Source organism: Pelobates fuscus, chromosome 8 (assembly GCF_036172605.1).
Source record: "Pelobates fuscus isolate aPelFus1 chromosome 8, aPelFus1.pri, whole genome shotgun sequence".
NCBI lineage: Eukaryota > Metazoa > Chordata > Amphibia > Anura > Pelobatidae > Pelobates > Pelobates fuscus.
This window is the reverse complement of record NC_086324.1, coordinates 71,922,017-71,947,371: the sequence shown is the minus strand read 5'-3', so window position 1 is coordinate 71,947,371 and position 25,355 is coordinate 71,922,017. Positions and strand designations below refer to the sequence as shown.

Genomic DNA, 25,355 nt, shown 5'->3' with positions numbered 1-25,355 from the left:
AAAATAAGGATAAAAATGATAATACAGAAAAAGGAAAAAATAATAACACCAATAAAGACACCAATAACAAATTTGAATTTGCTTTTGTCACACAATATAATTCCCAAGCGAGACAGGTGGAAAAAATCCTTAAAAAACATTGGTACATCTTAAAGAGAGATGAGATCCTAAAAGATGTATTACCAGAATTTCCTACAGTAATCTATAAAAAATCAAGCAATTTAAAGAATAAATTGGCACCTAGCCTATTACCTATTACTCCCTCTTGTAACAACTTTCTTAAGGCCCAATTACAAGGGTTTTATAGCTGTGGCCACTGCTCTACATGTATACACCTCAAAAGGAAAATCCAAGATTTTATTGGTACATATACGAAAAAAACATATAAAATAAAAAACTATATTCATTGCTCCTCTACTTTTGTAATTTACTTATTACAATGTGGCTGTGGAGCCCAATATGTCGGACGCACATCCAGAAAGTTACATATCAGAATACTAGAACACCACAACAATATACGTAAAAATAAAATTGACCACAGTGTACCAAGACACTGTAATTCTTGTCCTTCATTTTCTTGGAACACTTTGCAAGTGTATGGAATAGACTCAGTTCAACTAGGGTGGAGAGGTGGAGATAAGCAACAGGAGTTAGTTAGGAAGGAGGCTTGGTGGATTTTCAATCTAAAAACTTTAAATGTGGGACTCAATCAAGAAATAGATCTACAAGGTCTCATTTAATCATTTTTCATCATGTGTTCTCCTTTATATCGATGTTCCTTTAATAAGATGTCATGGTTTCTCTTTGTTTGTATTTACATATAAATATATAAGCTTCATATGCAAGTATATGGTATATAATAATTTTATGTAATATAATTTACTATAATCTAACTTTTTGATTCATATTAGGAACCCCTACAATTATTGAACCAACAACATATTTCCTTGTGCATAAGTAACTCATGATATTAACTTACATAAGGGGTTTATATGACTCCTTAATATGGTTTACACTAGTTATATTCAATCCAATCCTCACTTATAACCTTATGTTTGCATATGGATTATGTATATTAAATTTCTGCACTAACGTTTGTAATACAACATTTATACTGAGATCTAAAGATATATCTATACTGTATACTTCAAGAGCATAGGCATTTTTGCCACTGTATAGGATTTTTTTTCAGTGGAATGTGTACGGTTATCTTCTCAGGCGTATCTTTCGCCTTTCTGTGCTTTCTGTCCCCTGCAGGCAGCGGTCTTTACAGCTGACGTATGCGCGTTCATTACGCGCATGCGCACTATTACCCGGAACTGTTTGAGAAGCTCCATGTATTTCGCGCCGGATTTCTGCGGTTCACCAGTGAAATGCATGTTTTATTACATGTGTACCGGATTATGAAGATGATGTACAACGGTATATAAACTTCCAGAAATGGACCCATGGTTATCCCTGAAGAAGTCCGATACCCAATAGGACGAAACGCGTTGGATATTATTGTACTTTTTATGTACTTATATTGTTTTTATTCATTTTTATTTATTTGAATGCTGTATCATCTTCTTCCTGACTCTGGACTGTGGATACTCGATTGTCATCACTAGGAGTTCCATATGTTTATGGAGAGATGCCTTTTTATGCTGCTATTTTGTAAGTGCAATGAATAAATGTGAATTTGTATATTTCTAAACATACTTCACTATATTGCCTCTTTTTACATTTACATATATCGTTTTGGAGGATATCTTTACTCATCATACTACCCCTGAGAGGGTGAAAGGCCTGAATTATCGTTTGTTTGTGAGTGCATTTCTAATCTCACTTTAATCACTACTCATATTTACTCTTTTACGCTATGAAAGTTATTTCAATTTTCACACAGATTCCCATTAAGGAGATTTGACCTATATCAGGTTGTCCTTTTGTATTTAACCTATTATACGTATTCTGGGTGGTTTCCACTTTTGTTTGTTTACTGTATATTTCCACAGGTGGTTGTGAAGTTCACCTGGAGCTATCACAGTATACGTGTATTTCTCTAGTGTATATACTTTGTTTTTTGCTTCATTAAATTCAAACTACCCCACAAAGGCCTACCATTTCTTAAAGTAGACACCCCAGGGTATTTCAAAAGGTATATTCTAAACCTTAGTGTAGGATCATTTTTTTGTTAGTTTGTACCAAGTCTCGTTGCAATTAGCATTTTTGTCTGCCTTTTTGACACACACTTGGAGATGTTACTGTATATTTTGCTATCCTTATGTGTGCTATGGCAGTATAACACCCAATATGTTGCTCAGCTATGTCATCTTAGTGCAATGATACCCCCATATACAGAATAGTTGGGGTAAACTTATCCGGGGGTAGTACACAGTCATCTGCGTCCCGGGCAAAGCTGTCATGGATTCCGAAACCAAAACACAGACAGACCACAGAGAGAGAAACTTGTAATACCGGTCCTTAGAATGGCCGGGCTATACAAGCAGAGAATTGTCAAGTTACAAGCCGAGGTCAAAGGAGTAAAGAGAAACGGAACAACGATAGGACAAGCCTAGGTCAAGGATCAGAGAAGACAGGATAAACGGTAGACAAAGCCAAGATTCGGTAACCAATCAGACAGATGACTAAAAATCACACCCCAAAACTGGTCTACTTATTCGGCCTGGGTGTGAAAAATTTTAAAACAATGGCCAATACATAGGCCGGGCTGAGAGGGGCAATCAGGGCAGTAATAGCTGGTCTCAACTCTTACGTCCCTCTTGTAACACACCCTGCACCTTTTCTGGGGGTTTTGTTTTTTAGGGGTTGGTGGAATCTTAAAGCAGAGGTGACCTGCCTCCATTCTTCTGCTAGGCTCCACTGATGGTCTCCTTGTGTGGCATTCTAGCAGCTTAGAAATTAGCTCAAACTGGAAAGAAAGAAAAGTGCTTTTCAGCCCAGCATTTGCCTTTTTAAAAATAACAAAGGCATTGTGGATTGCCATCTGCATCAGGTATATGCCCACTTTTTTATACCATGCCCTGGTCTTTCTCATGATCAAATATGGCTGCATCAGTTGATCGGACAGGTCAATGCCCCCCATATGCCGATTATATTGCCGTATGCAGACTGGCACCCGTTTATATTCGTCTCTGCCACGAACTGCGACCCTCCGAGTGTTTTCACCATGGATGGTGGTTAAGATGAAAACATCCTTTTTATCCCTGTACTTGAGTGCCAGCAGTTCATTCTGGCAGAGAGAGCTGCTGTTTCCCCCCTTTTTAATTTTTTGTTCGCTAGAGCCTTTGGGAAACCTGTGCGACTCTTCCGAATAGTGCCACAGGCCACGGTCTCGAAGCAATACAACATTTGTAACAGTGGGATGCTATTATAAAAGTTATCGATGTATAGATGATAACCTTTATTAAGTAGTGGCATTATTAAGTCCCAGACAATTTTTCCACTTGTCCCTACTGTATCTGGGCAACCTGGGGGATCAAGGTGGCTATCCCTTCCTTCGTATACACGGAAGGTGTATACGTAGCCACTGCCACTTTCACATAGTTTATAAAATTTGATCCCATATCGGGATCTTTTGGATGGGATATATTGTCTAAACCCCAGTCTTCCCTTAAACTTCATTAGGGACTCGTCAATGGAAATGTTTTTATTGGGGGTATATATAGCGGCAAATTTATTGTTAAAGTGGGCAATTAAAGGGCGTAGTTTGTAAAGAAGATCATACTGCGGATCACCTTTTGGGGGGCACTTGTTGTTATCACTAAAGTGCATAAATCTTAGTATGTCTTCATATCTTTCCCTTGTCATTGTCTCGGCAAAAATAGGAGTATTGCAAATAGGATGTTTAGCCCAATACATCCTAATTGTGGGCTTTTTAATTAGCCCCATTAACATGGTCAGTGCCCAGAATTGTTTAAATTCTGGCACACTGGTTGGGTACCATCTCTCTTTCCTAGAGATAAGAGAGTCTGGATTGCGTGCCAGATATTGCTCCGCATAGAGATTAGTCTGGGTGACTATCTCCCCAAAAATCTCATCCCCCAAGAACAGCTGCATAACATCCAGCGCACTATAGGCAGACAGGTCCGCCTGTATGCCAGGATTGCCTGTAAACACTGGGATGTCTGGGGAAAAATTATTAGGGGGTACCCAGTCATCTGAGCCATGGTCAGCATTAGGGGAATCGTCGATTTCTCCTGATGGTCCTGCAGTATCTGGCACATAGTCCATGTCCCCTGCATCCCCTGCGTCACTCCCTGCTTCACTCTCTGAGGCAGTGTCAGTCGCCTCTGAGTCTGCCGCTAACAGGGCATAAGCCTCCTCCGCGCTATACTTTCTAAACATTGTTAATACAGCTAACACAGCTAACAAAACTCTAACAAAAAAATTTTTTTTATTTTTTTTTTTATTTTTATTCCCTAATTCCCACTAAATTCCACCCACCAAAATAACTAAATCACAAATTAATAAAATCAAATAATAACATTTAACCCCTTAGGGTTACAAAAAAACTAAAAATTAACCCTTGAAAGTAAAAAAAAAAAATAGATCACAGTAGAGTACTGTGACCTGTATATTGATCACTGCTAGCAGTGATCAAGCAGCAGGGAAAGGGTTAATTTTTTTTTTAACTCCAGAAAAGTGAATTTTATACTTAAGTATAACTCTGCAATAAATCAGGGACACAATGTAGCACCGATCCGTCTCTCTCCACTTCACAAACCCACACGAGGTGGAGGGAGGCGGATCAGATATCCCAGCAGCATTGTGACCGCTGTGACTGGCTGTCACAGCGATCACATGGGCTGGGATATCCGGATTTGCTGCTGCTGGTCTGCCCCTGACTCGGAGGGACCCAGCAACAGCATTAACCCTGCGATCGCGGCGTTAATTTTAACGCGTGACGGACGAGGTCCGTCACTCGTCATTAACGCATTCCCCTGAGTGACGGACCTCGTCCGTCACTCGTCGTTAAGGGGTTAAGTTTCTGATTCCATCTTAGAATAATCTGGTTGGATCTCAGTGTTTTTGAAATCAAGGTGTTTCCTAAGGCAAACAATTTTTGGAATATATCACTAGAAAGGCAAAGGACTATCCATATGTATCCCTCTCTTATCTCTACACCTATTAACCCTTTTCTTCCTCCTTACAGGAGACTGGTCAGCATGATGTGCAGGAACTAAATCGAATATTGTTCAGTGCCTTGGAGAGCTCCCTGGAGGGTACGGCTGGCCACAATCTTATTAAGAGCTTGTATCACGGCACTGTGGTCAATCAAATTAAGTGCCAGGAATGTGGCTACATCAGTAAGCGGCAGGTAAGACTTGAATGGATAGGTCATATTTTGAGAAGTGGCGGAAAGAGAAGAAATATGCAACTGATCATAGAGGCACACTCTAAAACAGGGGTGCCCACAAGGCAGATCCCCAGATGTTTTAAAACTACAGCGTCCATGATGCTTTGTCCATCTAATGGCATTTTAAAGACTTGCAAAGCATCATGGGAGTTATAGTTCCACAACATCTGGGGATTCAGAGAATATTGTGAAACTATAAACAATATATAACTCATATAGATTGTAATAACTGCCAGTTCATATATTTGGAAATCTCACTTTTATATTACATACTCAGAGTATACAAGTTTTTCTGTATGACAAATTCTGTAGGAGTGTTGCTACATCTGACCCTCATGATAACCATGTGTCACATTTTTATGTTTTATCTGGCACTTACATAAATTTCCACTAAAATTAATTTGTGTATTTTTATAAAGCACAACTATGCTATTGAAGAAAACATTTATATGAAGATGATTATAACAATCTCTGTGGTAATATTGTCAGCATATACAGAAGTTATCAAATTTGAACTTAATTTACATTCTTCTGCGATGCTTCTCTTCTGAATAATTCTGTCTACGCACCTTTCTATGCAGGAAGATTTTCTTGATTTAACTGTTGCAGTGAAGGACGTGTGCAGCTTGGAGGAATCTTTATATAACATGTACGTTGAGGAGGAAATCTTCGAAGGGGATAATCTGTATCGATGTGGATCCTGTGATAAACTTGTAGCAGCTGCTAAGGTATGTTTATTGTAGTGCATCAGTTATAGGCAATCTGCCATTCATCTGCTTTGAAATGCCAACTCCTGTGAACCTCAGGCAACCAAGGGCTTATAGAATTTGTAAATGAACAACTGGACAGAAAGCATACATTTTAAATTATGTGTATCTTTAAATTGGCTCACAAAATTTGTAATGCAACTCGGATGTTTATTGCAAAATGTTAGAATGGGCCTGTTTATTCTGAAGATATTGCATACACAGACCTTGAAACAACTTCAGAGCATCAGAGAATGGCATTCTGGTTTATTTATATATAACATGAGATCCCTGGACTATACTTTCTTCTAACTCTACTGCTGCTCAGTAGTTGCCCCACAAGCTTCCAAGCCTGCCATGTCTCTCTCCTTCCCCTTTCTCAGTTTGTGTCCTCTTTTTTTTTTTTTTCAGTGCAATTGCAGATAACATTAGTTTATGACGTACCCCAACGGCAATCCTCTAACGTATTATATTCATTGAGGTACATGATGGAATTTGCACATTGTTTTTTGGTTAAGTAAAGATTGATCAGTAACAGTATTAGGCATCACATTTTTGGTTAAGTAAAGATTGAACAGTAACTGTATTAGGCATCTAATCGTGGTGTTGTTAAGATGCTTTATGAATGGAGTAGACCAGACCTAATGCATGTTGCTTGTGTACATTGTACAGTTAGGCTCAATATAGACTACAAAGTTTACCGCAGTGACTGTATTCCATTTACTATCAAGAGGGAATTAGTAAGGCATGATGCTTGACCTAGTAAGGGGTGCAGGTAGCAGGGTTTTGTCTAAGGGAGAGTGCATGTGAGTGCGAGTTAGGTTGCTTTGGAGCATGTCGTGGTGGGGTTAGTCCCCAGAGGGTCTGTGCCCACTTTTTGTTTTCCATTTTAAGTTCTAGGTAGCATGGTTGTGATGTAGGTATGTGTAAGAGCATTCAGAACTAAAGGGAGATAACTGTTAAGCGAAAGGTACAGTTTATGTACTGAGTGTCCATGTGATGGTACCAGGACCTTCTCCCCGTACTCGGGCGCTTTATCCTAGCCGCGACCTTCAGTGCGATTCGGGTTCAGCCGACTCCAGATCTGCGCTGAGATGGCGTGTAGGTCGCTCTGACTCTACACGCAATCTGGTAACAAGCTTCCTTTGGGGTGCGCCCTCGCCCTGGGCCCAGTGTTCGGCCATTTGCTCTTGTTGCAGGAGCGAGTACAGAGGAGGCAGTTCGTCGGGGGCGAGGTACGTCCTCCCTCCAGCCCCAGGCCGGGATGAAGGCCGACATCTCTGAACCACGGACCCTGGCTTCTCTATGAGCCGAGTCCTTCGCATGGCGGGAGTAACGTGGGGACCTGATGGTCTACCGTCTTCTAGGGTGGCCGTCCCCGCGGCCATGTGGACGATGTCTTCGGGTTAAGCCCTTGGTGGCCCTCGAGTTTGTGTCCTCTTTAACATGTTTCCTGACATTCCTTTAAGATAAACCTACCAATAGAGTATGCATACAATTACATTTTACATTCTTCACTTGCCCTACTTGTCGGTTTGTTACAAGCACTTTTACCTATATGTACACATTTTATTTTTTGTACTTCTATTTTTGCTTTAAAAACATTTAAAAAATTCAGTAGTCTATGATTTAAAATTATGTATGTGGAATGAACATTTCAGTTTCAGGAACATTCTAAATCAATAATTACATTTCTAGCTGTTATGCAGTAAACTGTTCACCATGCTGATGTTTTGCAGCCTGTCCCTTAAAGGGATACTATGATCATCAGAACTACAGCTTAATATAGTTGTTCTGGTGAGTGTAGTCAGTCCCTGAAGGCGTTTTGCGATAAACACTGTCTTTTCAGAGAAAAGGCAGTGTTTACATTACTGCCTAGTAACACCTGTAGTGGCAGTCACTCAGATGGCCACTAGAGGTACTAACAGTTCTTGTTATCTTATATGTGGAGATGCTGCTTGGCCAGCGAGGTGTTTGGCTCTGCCCACCCGCTCCGCCTCTTGCCCATAGGAAAGCACTTGATTGACTGAGATCGTCAATTCTGATGATCTCAGCCAGGGAATCGGAGCGGGGGTGTGGTAAGTTTTTAATCTATTTAAGGGGGCAATTGGTGGCCAGACAACTAAGTAGTGTATTTCTGAGCCCAATAGTGTTCATTTAACTCTTTCTTTCTCCCACAGTCTGCCAAACTGGGAAAGCTTCCACCCTTCCTCACTCTATCTCTGCTGAGATTTAACTTTGATTTTACAAAGTGTGAACGTTATAAGGAGACATCCCGCTACACTTTCCCCACGCATCTCAACATCCGGCCCTTTTGTGAGCAGGTTTGAGCTATTTCTTTGCTTTTTTTTTGTTTCTATGCATTATGCTCACTTGTGAAACTCTGAGTTTACTTTGTATAAAGTGGGCGTTTTTTGTTTACCAACCCTTCTTTTTAAATGACCAAAGTAAGTGAAGTGATTGTATGATACATGTGTATTCTCTTAGGATCTTAAACACGTGTGTTTTTCCCCATAAATGATACACTCAACAAAATGCAAACACCACAAAATGAGATGTAGGAGCACTATTTCAGAGTTGTTCAAGAACAAACAGACAACACTTGTCGTCCATAACTGGTGAATGCATAAAATAAGCTGTATAAAAAGAAATAGAAACACTACTAGCGTAGATAATCATTATATAAATTAAGCAGCTTAGAAGAAGAAGACACATGGTTCAGAGGCACAACAAATGGCGGGACCTTTTAAGGTAGTTCTTGGCCGCCTTGTATAGTGTTCCATGATGTACGGGTACCTTATAAATAAGAAGTACAAGTTAACCTCATAGCGTAGTCTGCCAAGATAGTAAAAACAAGGCTATATAAATGGGTAAACTGACATGAAAGTGAACCTATGGTCAGCTCATGGCTTTAAAGGCGTTGCAATCAAAAGGTGTATAGGGTGACACCTTACCTTGTCCATAAAACAAATACAGAATGTAGTTTAGTTTAAAATCGTTCTTGACTCATGTTTATGCTGATAACTGACCAATTTTTTCTCTTCATTTGTAGAATCACATAGAAGACCCTGTGTGCACATATGAGCTATTTTCTGTTATCATACACAAGGGCGGCTGCTATGGGGGCCATTATCATGTTTACATCAGAGATGTGGATGAACTGGGCCACTGGGACTGTCAGGTAAGCTTGTCCATGGATGATGAGCCTTAGGAAATGTGCAAAAAGATGCATATGTTGGCTAAGTGCCTCCATTCATTACTGACAAAATGTTCTTAGGAACCTTGACGTTTTGCAATAAAGTGTCACTTATATTGTGCTGGTGACATTACATTCACTAGCTTAAAACTCTTGTAATTTTGTTAATTTCAGATGTTATTTGTGGCGTAGATGCTCCCCACATTCTTAATTTGTTTAGATTTTGTGCACTTTTGTCTTCTAAAACTCTATTGAATCTATATGTTCATTCACAGGAAGAAGTGAAAAACTTGGTTAAGGATGCTGATAATGAGTATGAATCTCCTGCTGTCACACTTGCTTCCATCATAGCAGCGGTAAATAAACAACAACAATATAGCATTTACGTTGTAGTAGTAATATGGGTCCAACCTGTACATTCTTCTAAGAGACATCCTTCATCCAACAATCACATTCTTAAAGCAGCACAGTCATGTTTGTTTGTATTTCTGCAGTTTTCCTCCATATGCACCCTGTATCTTAACCCCCAATGACAGAATTCTTCTATCATGAATGTCCTTTTCTTAAAGACCCATGATGGAATAATTGCTTTCTTTGGTACTTTACCAGCAGGGACTATTTCTCTGCAGCGTTTAAAGGTAGCGGTTCGACTTAGTGTGTCACAATTGGAGGCTCATTCAAAGATTATTTACATGAGTCACCGAAAGAACATATCCATATTTTTTTTGTTTGTTTTTGTTTAGTATTTTCTATTTGAAGATGATTTAATGTTTTAAATACTTTGCCATGCAAACTCTAATTTCATTATAATGCTCTAATCCAGGCTTCCCCAAACTCTGGCCCTCCAGATGTTGCTGAACTACAACTCCCATGATTCTCAGCCTATCTGTTTCATTTATAGAATCATGGGAGTTGTAGTTCAGCAACATCTGGAGGGCCGGAGTTTGGGGAAGCCTGCTCTAATCCTTTCCTCTGCCCTAGGATGGAGTAGATAAAATGATTCAAGTGGATCAGCTGGGACAGAAACTGTTGGAACACACAGGAACATCCTGGAGTAAGATGTATCGGAAGCAACATGGAAGCATCCGCAAGGTAATTATAAAGCATAGTGTAGAATTGTGTAAAAGGATATAAAACATTCTCTTGACAGATAAGGGCAAGGCAAATGGTACTGAAGTGTCATGCAAGATAACACAAAGAAAAAAGCATCATAATCTGCTGGGGGAAATCTGAAGGAGAATAAGTAAGCAATATCCCTCGACATTCAAAAGCGATGCTATGTTAGCACAGCTCTAACTTCCGGCTAAACATGAAAATCTGAACGAATGAATATGTGCCAAAGCAAAAAATGCCTAGGCAGTAAGATGTCAGGTGGATACTACTAGAAGGTATCCTGGGCTTAAACCCTTGTGAATATAAGTCCCTAAAATTACCTTTATTATTAAGGGTTCATTTGTGGTCTATTTTTTATCTCTTACATTTTTGTGTCCATATACCTACTTAAACTATTGTTCAAGGTGGCAGACAAAGGTGTGAATTGGCACTCGGCGGATATGTTCCTTAACCGCTCTGCTCTCCAGGTATCCAAATTTAAGAAATCCCTCTCTCTACACTTGCTAACTGCAGCACACTCTCTAATACCCACTTTATGGAAACGGAAGGACACTCCGACATTCCAAGACTGGCTCAGCAGAGTATATGAGATCCGCCAACTGGAGGAAAGGGTTGCCGCAACTAAAGGAAGACTGGAGAAGCATGAGGAGATCTAGAGAACCTGGACAACACATAAAGCCTGCCACAGACAGTGTGTTGTGTTTATAAAGGTGACAGGAGACTGCAGGGCTGTGGGGCTCCCTGGAGGGGGTCAGAGCAGGCAGGACTGGAGCGACAATTCCCCTTCATTTTTTTTCCTCCCTTTTCCCCTCACACTTTCTTATTTCCTCCCAACCCTCCCTCTCTGATCTAAGACATCTACTATATATTTGCTCTCCCTCTCAAAGTGGTTCCTCACAGATTCTCACCTACCAGGCCACATGGGTTTGTAGGGTGCAGGTAGCCGTGGTTTACTCTAAGACTGCCTAGCCAAAGGCTTCGGCATCGATGCCCCAAGGACTAGACCCAATAGCGAAACGGGTGATGGTCACGGGGCCGGGAACTGGCGAACATGAACAGTGCGGACGATCCCATACCTGGGACTAGGATTTTAGCAGGTATAATATACATGCAGGTTCCGTGTACAAGGGCAGTTACATGCCTAAGTGACACGCCAAGCGTAATCAGCGCCCTTGAACACGTATGATATCTGTAGACCTGTACCTCTTATTACAAACCCAAATTGGGAACCACAGGGAAGTAGTAATGCTTGCAGTGGGGAGGATTTCCCTACTTCTGTAATGGATTGCCACCTTTATACTATGACTGTATGTTGTATTACTATTGAGAAACTTTCAATAAAAAACTGAGATTGAACAAAAAAAAACAACTATTGCTGTTTTTCTAGAGGAGCTTTTGATTCTCTAGTAGAGAACGTGCTCCACATTCTGGACTCTTCCTATCCTTAGCTATTTGTAAACCTTAAATGCTGAGGTTACAAGACAGGCAAACAAAATAATTGGATGCTGAAGTATACAACTTTTGGTATTCTAGTAAAATCATTGTTGCAATCTTGATTTCTTCAGGTGTGTATTTTAATTGTACTATATGAACAAATGAAGTTATATACCGTACTTATTCTTTTATTTAAACTAAATCCACTATTTTTACAGTTCTTACAGAACCATCGCCAAATCTTCCAGCTTAGTTCAGATGGTTCCTTAGTGGGTTTGGCACAAAGTGGAAATGATACTGAAGACTCTGATCTACATTTGTCTAATCAAAGTACCACTGATATAATGAAAAATCCAGAAAAAGATGCGAGCCATTGGTTTGATTTCAATGACTCGACTGTACAATCAATCCAGGAGAAAGACATAGAGAAGCAGTTTCAAGGAAAGGAAAGTGCTTATATGCTCTTTTATCGCAAAAGCCAACTGCAAAGACCTCAGGAAGGTAACTGTAAAAACTAAAAAATCGCTTTGTTTCAAGTCTTTTGTTGGAAAATAGTCTTTTGTTGGTTATTAAAAGAAAGAAATACAACATTTGTTATGGTGTCTAGGAAGCAAGAGGTCACAATAACTAGTCCATGAATAATCTTTTTACGGTCACACCACAAACTTCATAAAATAAAGTGTGTTTTTCACTAACCTATTGCAAATCGTATGTTATTCACACATTGTGTGTGTGGTTCATTTTAAGTTAGATGGTTTAATCAATACATTAGTCCTTTTTAGTTTGTTTGCAAAAATAAAAGTTAAAATATATTGCTTCCCCTATGGCCGCCACCACAGATCCTTGTCAATAGAAAGATTCTGCCTGTACTCATGTGCTATCCCAGAATTCCTGGTATTTAATTATTTTTTTATTTTTTTTTTAGATATAGATGATACAGTATATTTTCTATTCATACTGTTTTGAATTTGACTGTGTTTGGTCTTACCACAAACTATTTGGCACCTAGCTGTTTACTCTCAGAGAGACTTCAACTTCCAGACCAGAACTCCAAACTGAGTCAGGCACTCAGTTTTGAGTGCCTGACTACCTTTTGCCATGTTGACAAGATCCAGAGGGTAAAAACTGCACAGTCCATGGTTGGTTTCTGGTCACTGGTCCTTTTGGATCACAACCCATGCATCGATTGTTAAGAGTATCTGCAGAAATGCAGTATGAATTCTCAAACACAATGCCTGTCTGTCTGGGCTCACTTGCATTTCAAGCTGGGAACTCTGGGATAGTTGTAGAAGCATGATTTCTCGAGTTTCTGTGCCCAAGGGGGAGTTGACAAAGTCCAACTTGAGATATGCAGGTAATGCACAACAGTAATTTTCATCTATACTGTATATGTGACTTGTGAAAGTTGACTATCATACTTTCAGTTTTGGTATTTCTCCTCGGTGAGTTACTGCTCAATTATTTTTGTACATTAAGAGTTCTTAAGTTATTCTTTAATCTATAATTTATCCTATCTTTGTAGCGATTGGCAATGCTCAGTTTGGAGTGCCTGATTACCTTTTGCAGGAAATGGACCTGGCAAACAAGGAGCTGCAGAAAAAGAGGTTGGTCCAAACATTTCTCTGGCCTCTAAGTTTTCCACACAATCACTGTGTCCTGTATAATGGCATTCCATCTTCATGCATCAGTTGCCCTCTATGTATTACAGTAAGCGTTTCCATGCATTGTGTACTGACGTTTCCCTTGTACAGGCTGGAATCCGACACAGAGACCAATCGCATGGAACTACACCTTCATCTCTCATCTTGTTACCAGTTTAATAATGGCGCCCTGCATCCAGCTGTTTCCCACAGTGACAGCATCTTGGAAATCACCGTGGACCAGCGCAGAACAGTTGGAGACTTGAAAAAAATAGTTTTTGAGGTAATTTTCTCACCATTATTGCATTTCACACGCAAACTCTATTTAGAACCCTCAATTAATTACATTTCTTTTTATTAAGCTTTGTTTGTGACAGTGTCCATTTTCCCCTTTCCCTTGCCCCAATTCCTTTTCTGAAGTGTTTACAGGGGATAGGTGTGTGCGGCTGAGGTTAATGCTCTTTTCATGATGTTGTGTACTCTATATGCCTATATGAATAGCATCCTATTGGTTAAAGTCATTTACTTCTCTAAGCCTTTGGCATATGATGTTTGGTTTTATTACTGAAATTACTTTAACTTGTTGTGTATGTGAGACGTCAAATACATTACTTACTTGCCTGTACTCTGCTTGCTTGTACTCTGACCACTTTCAGGGTTATTCACAAAAGTGAAAATCCAAAGTGAAGCCTTAATTTGACCTTAAATTTGAAAATCATTTTGAATTATTACTTTAGTGAATAACCCTGTTACGGCACTTTTACTTTCTTTGATTCAATCACTGATCTATGTTGTTGTTGGCACAGCTGCTTGATAACGCATTAGAAGGTCAAGTTTTGAGTATCGCAAAGGCGCTACCTGCTGGTCTGCATGTTTTCCAGAATCTAAATGGTGAGTAATTCTGTATAGCTACACTGCAGCTTAATACAAGTTAGTTAAAGACCCTAAAATAATGTGCACTTTTGTTCCATCTAGTTTAGTTATTTGGATATATGTATAAGAAAATAAAGCACTGAATTACTTTACTTCTCTATAAATCACTTTTAACGTCTATTACTAGAGTTTCCCCAGGTTCCCTTCTTTTCGTGCACAGTTTAACCTGATCATCTTTTTCTTGTTCATGTTCCATCATTTACATTGATTTACCCTCCACTCAGATGATGAAATGGACCTGATGAAGGCAGGAGTCAAAGATGGAACAGACATCTTTGTATGGGATGGAGAACAGGTAGGTGGGAAAACTGTTTTGGAATTCAATACTGAACCCTTAAAAGTAAAATATTTAAAGTCTAGTTAAAGCTTTAATTTTAAATGTAGAAAATAATCCAGGCACTCCAACGAATTCCAAAGCAAAGGCAATTTTATTAGAACCAGGAACCAAACTGCAACGTTTCGACCCCTTAGTGCCTTTGTCAAGCCTTAGGGCCTTTGGCTTGACAAAGGCCCTAAGGGGTCGAAACTTTGCTGTTTGGTTCCTGGTTCTAATAAAATTGCCTTTGCTTTGGAATTCGTTGGAGTGCCTTGATTATTTTCTACATTTAAAATTTTACATTTGGTCCGTTTTGGTACTGGGACTTGTCCATTGGAGCACCCTGGATTCCATGACGAAGGGTTGAGTGCACTTCCACTATCTATATATAGTCAAAGCTTAATGACACATAAATGTTATAGTTCATAAAGAGGAGATGTACAAATAACACATACCGCAGAAAGCTAAATATTGTGGGTAAAGGGTTACTTCAAGCAACATGACCACTTTAGTGATTTGAAGTTGTCATGGTGGCTGGCTTCTGTCTGTGCAGCGTTTCACTATAAAAAACGCTGCACATAGCGCGATAAACCCCTTGCAACTTCATAGGGGTGTTATCGGTCACTCTAGTTCTGGGCTGGCTAATATCAGTTCTGTGAAACTTTTGTTGCATAGAATGATTGGCTGACAGTGGTCAGCTGACCCAATGAATGTCGACCGCAGCTGCTTTTGCAGCTCTGCAGAAGCCAGAAGCGCTTTACTGGACCACTATGGAGTCGCGGGGTTAGCAGGGGCAACCCCTTGCTAAATGGTGTGTCCCATTGCCGGGTAACTGGACCAGGGCACCCCTTGGCATCATAAACAATATGAAGATAGCCCTTTTGAGGACAGAGAACAAAGATAAATTATATGTTTGTTTGTATCTTTTGTCAGTCATATATATATTCCTGCACATAATATAGTATCTGATGGCCAGATAATGTGCATGATATGCACAGCTCGCAGTGTAAACTGGGTTTATTTTGAAAACTTAAAAATGTTTAGAAAGGAGAATTTCAAATAGTTATCACAGTCAATAAACAAGCAACTGACAAGCATTGGGAATACCAGCAAAACACATCCAATAAGTCAGATTCTGTGTAAATCAGAATCAAATCCTGCAAATTTTTGTATTTATTTTTTCACGATATTTTATGTAGCAAACATCTTAAGTATATATTTTACTGTAATAGCTCAGGATGATATAGATCAGTTTCCTTTATGACTGTCTTTTTCAGAAGACTTGTCGTCATTATATAAACATATTTGAAGTGGAAAAGTAATTTAGATCAGGTATTTGTGGTCAAATTTTTGTTTACTTCTGTGCAGGTCACCTGTCGTTCATGACCCCACATATTCTATTTGTAGGTTGGAGGTGTGTTTGTGCAGGCTGGGGAGGACTATGCACCCCTTTTACTCACTATCTTGCGCAAGACCCAACAAGACACATCTGAAAACCAGTGTGTCTTTTCATCTAATTCCCGGCTTAGTGATGTACAGGAGAAATTGACTGGTACCACCAAACAAGAGCCATTGCTGTGCTTCCCATCTACAGAACACAATGGTGGTGGGTGGAGTGTTTGTGCCTCAGAAGAAATGAACAAAACCCTCAAAGTGCTGGGACTTAAAGATGGCAGTTCCATACTCCTTTTGAATTCTGATGAAGAGAAGTTAGTATTACTGGTTTTTTGTTAGCAATAATATTTTTTTTTAAATACAATATACTTACAAGAATATTATTTTTTAATTAGTTGACTTATTATATGATGGATACTGTACTTTTTAGACTTTTCCCACAAAATTGTCTTTCAGTGAGCTGATATTTGCTACAGAAAACTCTTTAAATACAGACTTTCTCCAAGTACAGGATTTGTACCATTCAGAAGATAACAAGAAGACCGTGAACATTTCTGTGTCTCCTACTACTGTGAGTTAAATACACTGTGATCAAAAATCGTTTTCTTATATCACTGGGCAGGCTAATATATGATATCTGTGCATGTGAAAGGGAGGGAAGAATGATTGAATGGAGAGTTGACAAGGTAGGGTTGACAATGACTGGAAGTGTTGTTTTATGTGATCTACAGGGGTTTTTGTATAAAAAACTTTCTAGGGAAAAGTTCTAAAAGTGGAGCAATCACCGTGGAAACTGAGGAAATGCTCCTGCTGATTATCACACTAAAATATGTTGCCTATTAATTTTACTTTATGCAAAACTCCCTTAAATACAAATCCTATAAATAATAATGTTGGACTATTTTGTTGGATTATGTGAAATGAAGGGTTACACATAAGCCTCATATATCTTAAACTTGCGCTGTTGTGCCCTGCATGTAGGTTCTATGCATGCCCACAAGTGTTACGTTGATCTTCATCAGTTGCTGCAGGGTCTGTTCTGTTTTAGGTGAACCTGAAGGATTAGCAGCTACAGTTAATTGACACAACCTGGGACGTTGTTCTTTTCCTAACTCTGTGTTTTGCATCTTCAGGCTGTTTCCAAAATCCGCAGTAAGGCTGCTGAAATGTTGCATTTACCGGAAAAGTGTGGTAAGAATGCCAGGCTTTCTAAATTCTCACTGCTTCCTCTCTCCTAGATATAGACATTCCTCTCATTCTATATGTCCCCAAACTATTCTATATAATTATGTGTAGATTAAGAGCAGCAGGTTTGAGTGTCAAATTGTACTTATATGTATCTTGTATTATGTGAGAATGCTAGTACCAAATCTACATCATGAGTGATTATAGGGCTGTCAACATTAATAGGGCAAACATACAAATATACATAAAGTACCATTAATCTTATGATGACACATTTGCTCTGGATCAGTACTGCAGGAAGGGATAAGAAGCCTTGTCTGTACTGACTAAGTCCCTCCTCTGATAAGTAATCTTAAATTGAATTATCATTGTGAATATCTATATGGTTGGTATTGACTATTTTCAAGTACTAGTCATTTAATTGCAAACATGTAAAATTAGCTGTATATCTCTGCTAGCAAATTCTTGTTTTATATTAATTTATATATTTTTTTTTGTCATAGTGGATGATATCTGTTTGAGACCATTGCATAAGAATGGAAAATTGCTTCCACCAGGTGAGACATTTAGAAGGGGGATTCTGGAAATCAACTTTAACCCCTAAAGGACACATGACATGTCTGACATGTCCTGATTCCCTTTTATTCCAGAAGTTTGGTTCTTAAGGGGTTAAGGTTTAGCTTAGTATTTAGATGTAGCTTGCACACCTTTGTTAAACCACATCTCTCATGATGCTATAGCAAACATGTTCGATGGTGCTGAAAAATGAATAAGATATTGTTAAGAGATGCAGCGTAGAAAGCAACCATAGAATCTTAATGCTTTGTCTCCAATCCGTGCCACCTTTTATGAACCAGCTTGGAGTTTCATTGCAATATTAAATGTGAAAATGTAAATGTTCCCAGAAATGGCCAACATGAAATGTACAGGATTTGTTGCCATGCATGATTACATTTATCTGCTTTACTATAGAAAAATACATCTTAAGTATCTCCTTTTGCTTCATGTTTTATACCTTTGCAGTGCCAGAGAATGTTACAGTTCAGGAGGCAGAGATTAAACCTGGTAGCATTTTAGGGCTGTGCAGAGGGAAATCTCCCAAGCTTAATGAGGTGAGTCCAGATCTGTACATATTAGCAGTATGTTGCCATTTTGCACAGGACAAAAACAGGGTATGTATAGTCATATTGTCTTTAGGCATTTTGGTTTTAGGCCCAACCAAATTTAGGGGAAGGTCGGGGGTTGAGTTGAGATATTTGCAAAGCAAACCATCTTATTGTCTTGACTTGGTAATCCAGGTAATTGACTACAACATATTTTGATTAAACCTATTTTTTTTTTTTTTTTTTCCTTTCTTTTTTTTTGTATGTGAAGTGCTACTAGAGCAGGAACTGTAAAGATAATAAAGTTTATTGGGGGGCAAATGGCTCTAAACATTGTCATTTGGTTCTGTGGCCTCGCAATAAACTTCATTATCCTAGCCATTACCTGTCGGTGAAGCTCCAGCAGTGGCCGTTGTGCCTTCTAAGTTTGTCTCAAGGCTTGTGTATATGATAAATATCCATCTGCTGATAGCAGACTCATTTATTATTGGATCACCAGTGGTGTGCCTGCAATGTCTGTTTTCAGACTGTTGTTGAGCATACCGTTTTTTAGTAAAAATTACTTAAGAGAACAGGGTCAGACTAAAAGAAAATAGAGTGTGATTGTCATAGAATGGGTGGAAAGATTCTGATCATAAACTTTTAAATAGTAAAATATAGTTTTTTGTTGTTGTTGTTTTTTTTGTATTTCCAGCTCTTCCTATATTTCATCTTTGGAAATGATCTGAAGGATGGACAAGAGCAGGAAATTATCCTGGAAGAAACACTAACGGTTAAGGAGGTATATGCAGCAAAATAAATCTGTTGCGTTATGCATCTAATCAACCTTTTTTCCGTCTGTTTTTCTTTCTCTCATCGTTGCTTTGCACTTTGTTCTTTTACCCTCATATCCTCTTTATACTCTTCCTATTTCATATTTTAGTTTTCTTCTTTCTCTAGAGCCTAGACCTGATTTTACAACAGGCTGGTTTATCAGGTAAGCCCCATTCAGGTAATGGATTCTTATCCATTAAAAAATAGTTTAATTGTTCAACCATTAGAATGTTCTACAGTAGGACAGTAACTTCGGTTTGTAAAATGGACAATTACACATCTGTTTTTGGTTTTTTCTTCAGAATTTAGTTTTTCTTGCTTATCGAAAGGTCCACCATTCTGGACCAATTGTTTTCGGTTTTATTTATATTTGGTTACAATTGTTATTTAATCCCTTAAGAATTGAGGCAATTGTCCAAGTCCTGAATCAAAACAAAACCTAGAATTTTAGCTATATATTTGTTATTCAACCATCATTTACCTCTTTCACATTAAGTGCACCCACACTGATTATATATTATTATGTTAAGGACAAATATGGCTTTCTTTTCATATCAAATATTTATATATGAATAAAGTCTAAGAAAGTGTGAACAATTTCCTTTCTTCCAAATTTAACAAAACCTTTTTTTTTACTAACCATATTCAGTATTACAGCAACAAAACGTACACATTTGTATTATGCAATGTTCCAAGAGTACAACAATACCACCCATGTACAGTTTGCTTGGGTTTTTGGAAGTCACATGGCCAATTATGGGTCCCTGTATTCATACATGGAAACTGAACAGTTTGATTTTCTGGGTCTATGTCTGCCTTTAAGGCAGTATGGCATCCCTGACCAGAAAAACTACCCCCATTATGGCATTGCATTTGTCCGTTGTATTTCTGTGTATATGTATGTCCAGTATTTTTTAGTAGCAGCTTAGTCACAAATTGGTCAAATTTCTATTTACTGCAATTAAACACCATACTTCCGAACCAGACCAGACCAGACGCCATTTCTAAACGCTTCAATACCCTAAACCAAATCTGCCATATATCTCGGCACCTCGCCACCATCCAACCCCGCACACAGCAGATACATACCGGGGACACCCTGCTGCATCATCCGATTCCCTTCTTATACTCTCTGAAGCATCCAAAGCTGAAACACAGGCACGGGGCCTACTACACACCAGCACACTGCAACCTCAAGTACCTCCTGAGCGGGGACCTCCACGGGGGATCGGCAGATCTGTGGTCGCCTCACGCAGAGCTCACTTCTCCTTCCATGGGCATCTCAGAAACCTCCGCCCAGAACCACAAATGAACAGCGGGACACCGGAGCCATGCTCTAACGGCTCACTACAGCCAAGATGGCGGCCGCGGAAACCTCTCCTCCAACAGGAGTCTCCCATGTGGCATCACTGGCTCCCCCTCGGGCATGGAGCCCACCGGAGGTCTCACACAACTGCAGCCCACAGCAACAGCTGACAACCCAGAACCTGCAACTAAGCAGGGTCTCCAAATCCTACACACCATGCTCCAGGACATCCAGAGACTCTTCACAGGTGACATGCCAGTCCTGAAAACGGCCATGCAGCAGACAACCGGCATCCTAGACCTACTTATCAACTACAGTGGGGTGTTCTGAGTGCTCCTTGAAGATGCCTCATTTAGGGGCTTTATACTAAAGGCTGAAAGAGTGTCATTATCCGTTATCTTAAATGTCTCACTCACTGATTCACACATTAGAATAGTGTGCCTTGGTTTAATTTTAATAGTAACGTGCCATAATTTAAGGTTAGTTTCTTTTTTTTTCTTTTTTTTAAATAAACTAGCCAAAAAAATTATGAAAAGGGCAGGTTGATCAGAGAGAACGCTTGGTGATAAAAAATTTTTTTAAATAACAATGGGGAAAAAAATCACAAAAAGGGTAATATCTTAACTAAAAAAAATAAAAAGACAGAAATCTAGAGCCCCACAAAAAACTGAAAGTACCATTGTACTGATCAGACTGATCACACCAGTAACACTGTGTTCCGTGGTGAAAGGGTTAAAACTAACTCCCCTCCCATTTACACACTAGAACAGTTCAGAACACATTCAGGACCCTGTAGCAATGATCTCTCTGCCTCTTCTTTGTTTGAATTTGTTGCTTGTGACATTGTATCTGTGATCTTGGTGATGGGCTGCCACCATGATCACCTAACTCTGATCACAGCGATTGACTGCTGGGAGACTGATTGGAGGGGAGAGGGTGGAACAGAACATTGAAACACACATTGCCGACCTTACATCGTTAAAGTGACCCTGCCATTTTAGAAATTCGGCAATGTTTTCATTGTGTGGGGATAAACACACTTCCAGTGGCTGTGCCACCCTATCAGGCCATAGGTGGTGCCTCTGCTTTCAGAACCAATTCTGATGTACTATGATGCTCCTCGGAGAGTAGCATTGGATTCAGTGCTTCTTTATGAGAAGCATTTACCGCACATGTGCTTTAAATCCACGATGCTTCTATGAGAAGCATTTAATTGGACAAGCTTAATCACCATGCCCAATGACCTCAGGAGAGGCGGTCCGAACTGCAGAGAAGAGGCTGCCTTGGGGCAGGATTCCAGGTAAGTTACGGCGGGTTGTACTATGAGAAGGCATTGCAGTCTGCAATGAATCTTATTGTGTACTTTGTCTGTTTGGACCCTGCTAAAATGCCATCATCATGAAGTTTAACCTACAAATGTAGCAGTAATGTATTTGAGGAGCTAGGAGTGCTTCCATATGTAGTCCCCCTGCAGAGATTCTCAGGGGCAAATTTAAACTCCGGGCTTTCATTTTGTTTTGCAATCCTTTAGAATGCAGGTTGAAAATTAGCAAGTGTGTAAACTTTGCTGTGATATATGCAATTAAACCAGTTTCAATCATGGGGATGCTGTTACTGTTAATAGTTTCATCTCTTGTAGCTGAGACTGGTTGGCACCTGAGAAAGATGGATTGGTGTTACGAAGCTGGAGATCCTCTCACTGATGAAGTAAACGTCCTTTCCGTACAAGTTATCATGTTGCTTTCTCCTGCTGTTGTCCCACACATTTGTTCCCTTTCACCACTGACATATTTTACATGTATCACCACTTTCCACTGATCTATATATATGATACAGTCAGATATTCATGGCTTTTCATAATGTTTTTTACAATAACATACAGCCCCATCTACTTTATCTGAGCATGAAATTCTTTATTACCGTATTTAAATTTTCTGATCTGTTCCTTGTGCTTTCAGGCACGCATCTCTTTAATTGTTGATATTTTTATACACCAGGCTCATTGACATGGTTTTCAGTTGTGTCAATTCCGAAGCTTTATTTAATAGTTTACATTTCCCTGCTTTGAAAGCGTTACAGTCAACTTCACATCATTTTACTTCACATTAGGAATAATTGCTTTCTGCAGGGAATTTGCAAAAACATTCCTTAAACTGATGCAAAGTTAATATAGTTTTGAATTATAACACCATGCATAAGGTATCCATTTTGAAATGTATTTAAATGCGACCCTCTTACAGGAGGAAGATACAGCAATAACTATTACTTTCAATGTGTTAAAAATAAGAAATAAATATTCGGGCACAAAGTGGATCTTTTGAAGATGCAGAGTTTATTTAGAGTGGAACAGGCAACGTTTTGGCTCACAAGAGTCTTTCTCACATGGCTTCAGAATGGCTTTTGTGAGCTGAAACTATGCCTATTCCTAAATAAAGTTTGAATCTTCGGAAGACCCTTTGTGTGTTGGATTTTTACTTTGTATTCTTGAACATATTGAGGGATTTCTATTTTCCCATATCTGAGTGGCACCATGGTGTTTTTCCATTTTCCTGACTGGTGAGTGCTATTCCTACTTTGGATTTCTGTGATTACTTTCAGTGTGCTATCATTATATTAGCATTTATATAGCACCAACATATTACGCAGTGCTTTACAGTTATAGAACAGGGATCTTACACTCTGAGGATTTGTGCTACGTGGATCTATATTGTCTTGCCTAAGGACACTTGCTGAAAAGGGTGGTGTGACTGAGATTCCAACCAAAGTAATTTACAGTTAAATAAAAATGAACTCATACAATCTTGCTGACTCTCTCGTCTATCATTTGTCACTTTGAAAGTTAATATCGAGCATATAACACATACATTATGTTCTGTATAAAGTTTACTCTTTTAGACAATTGATCAACCCTAAAACATTTCAAAATCCTTAATATGTGTAATAATATTCCCTTTTCTCTCTTGTTGCTTTTTGCTTCCCTCAGGAGTCCACACTGAAAGAGCTAAACATCTGCACAGGAGACACACTTGTAATCACCGAAGGAAGACTTCCACCCAAGGTGAGAAAAGTACTTTATACACTGAATACACATCAGTTACACAGAATCACGTCCTTGACACACTGTATCACATCTGTTGTCTAAAAGTGATCCATTGCTGTGTGATAGCCTTTACATTTATCACTTTCCTTTTAAAGCCTAATCCACACCAGCTCATTCCACTGGGTATCTTCCTTCTTACCTGAGATATATATATATATAATTCTTTGCTATATTGCATATATGCTAAAGACCCAAAACTCCGAAAATTCAGTTTACACAGAATGAGACCAATGACCTTCTAGTTTAGATTCATAATTATCCATTTCTTAACAACTTCAATCGAAAAATTGAGTATTAACATTCTACCTTCATTTATATTCAAGGAATGATTACCAACCTGTAGAGGAACAAATTTCTCTGCCAGAAGCCACTGGTCACTAATTTAATAACTGCATGTGTGCTGAAAATAGCTCTCTGCCTGCTTTCCAACAGTAAATGAAGTTTCATTGGGTCTTATCATTCCTAGAGTCAGAGAGGGGAGGAATGAATGTCCTTTATTATTTCACTGTTAGCATTCCATTCCAGAGATTGATAAAGATTGCTATAATAGTTTAATACCTTTATTTTAGAAATGTGTGATTTAACTGCATTTAGCGCATGTGAGCATTATTGTGAAATGCAGACATTATTTTTACATCTTTTGCCTTTTTAGTAAGTTGTACCGCTAGTATTATTATTATTGCCATTTATATAGCGCCAACAGATTCTGTAGCGCTTAACAATATTATGAGAGGGAAAATTTAACTACAAATAGGACAGTTACAAGAAAACTTACAGGATAGCTTGAAGAAGACCCTGCTCAAACGAGCTTACATTCTATAGGGAGTAATTCCTTCTGGGTCCTTACAAGTATCTATAAGCAGGCTATTTGAACATTTGTGTTTACAAATGTTTGTCACACCGACTATGTGAGAAAAATTATATTTTTGCTTTTATACTAAAATTTCAGACCCTGTGTGAAGTATTATAAGATAGTTATACGTTATAAAGCTTTTCATTCCCCCCCAAAATGTACAAAGGCTGAACAAAATAGTAAAAGTACACAAAATTGTTGTTTATTTGCTAGTTATGTATCTCTTGCTTCAAATAAATGGTATGTTTCTGTTTTATTTAATCAAAAAGTGCTCAGTAGTGAAGGGGTTAATAATATATTTGTTTGTCTGCCAATTTAAACAAGTATTGTATGACATTTGGCATTTAATAATCACATGGTATTGGGAAATTATTAATGATGAACATCTCTTGTTTAAGGGTTTCCTGAAGCTGCAAGTCTGGCTTTATCATCCACATGCACATCAGGATCCAATAAATCATGTTACCTCTCACTTGGCAGCTCTGCAAGCTTCCCCCTCTGGAGGTAAATACTTTATATAGAGCGTTATGGATACGTATTGGTAGCCTTCTAGCAGACATAGAAACTGATAGAGAACTGATAGAGAAAAAGAAAAATCCTTGGCCTAGACACGAATGAATACACAAAAAAAATCACGAATGGAGTCTTCATGTTTTGATTTATAAGAAATGGGCTAGATAACATTTGCATGCTTTCAAAGCCTGTGTTTTTATGCTAGGTGCCATCAATACTGAACTCCAATTTTTGTAAATTATTTTAATCAATACTCTGCACCACTGTCATTTCTTTTTCTCCATATTTATTTCTGTGTTTCTGCTTGGATTTTCACCCTTATTAATGCTTTTTTCCACCTCTTATGA

General features: G+C 38.8%; 1 protein-coding gene across 1 annotated transcript in view; it reads left to right on the top strand.

Annotated features, from left to right (window-relative positions):
• Positions 1 to 25,355, top strand: part of USP40 (ubiquitin specific peptidase 40) — a 43,859-nt gene that overhangs the window by 9,684 nt on the left and 8,820 nt on the right. The window contains exons 5-25 of the mRNA XM_063430029.1: positions 5,159 to 5,323; positions 5,944 to 6,090; positions 8,289 to 8,432; positions 9,161 to 9,289; positions 9,580 to 9,660; positions 10,286 to 10,396; positions 12,070 to 12,352; positions 13,374 to 13,455; positions 13,603 to 13,774; positions 14,298 to 14,382; positions 14,649 to 14,719; positions 16,148 to 16,449; positions 16,592 to 16,706; positions 17,269 to 17,326; positions 17,824 to 17,877; positions 18,344 to 18,432; positions 19,118 to 19,204; positions 19,363 to 19,399; positions 22,182 to 22,249; positions 23,526 to 23,600; positions 24,894 to 24,999. Of these exons, the coding sequence (XP_063286099.1) occupies positions 5,159 to 5,323; positions 5,944 to 6,090; positions 8,289 to 8,432; positions 9,161 to 9,289; positions 9,580 to 9,660; positions 10,286 to 10,396; positions 12,070 to 12,352; positions 13,374 to 13,455; positions 13,603 to 13,774; positions 14,298 to 14,382; positions 14,649 to 14,719; positions 16,148 to 16,449; positions 16,592 to 16,706; positions 17,269 to 17,326; positions 17,824 to 17,877; positions 18,344 to 18,432; positions 19,118 to 19,204; positions 19,363 to 19,399; positions 22,182 to 22,249; positions 23,526 to 23,600; positions 24,894 to 24,999 (2,461 nt within the window). The remainder of the gene's footprint in view (positions 1 to 5,158; positions 5,324 to 5,943; positions 6,091 to 8,288; positions 8,433 to 9,160; positions 9,290 to 9,579; positions 9,661 to 10,285; positions 10,397 to 12,069; positions 12,353 to 13,373; positions 13,456 to 13,602; positions 13,775 to 14,297; positions 14,383 to 14,648; positions 14,720 to 16,147; positions 16,450 to 16,591; positions 16,707 to 17,268; positions 17,327 to 17,823; positions 17,878 to 18,343; positions 18,433 to 19,117; positions 19,205 to 19,362; positions 19,400 to 22,181; positions 22,250 to 23,525; positions 23,601 to 24,893; positions 25,000 to 25,355) is intronic.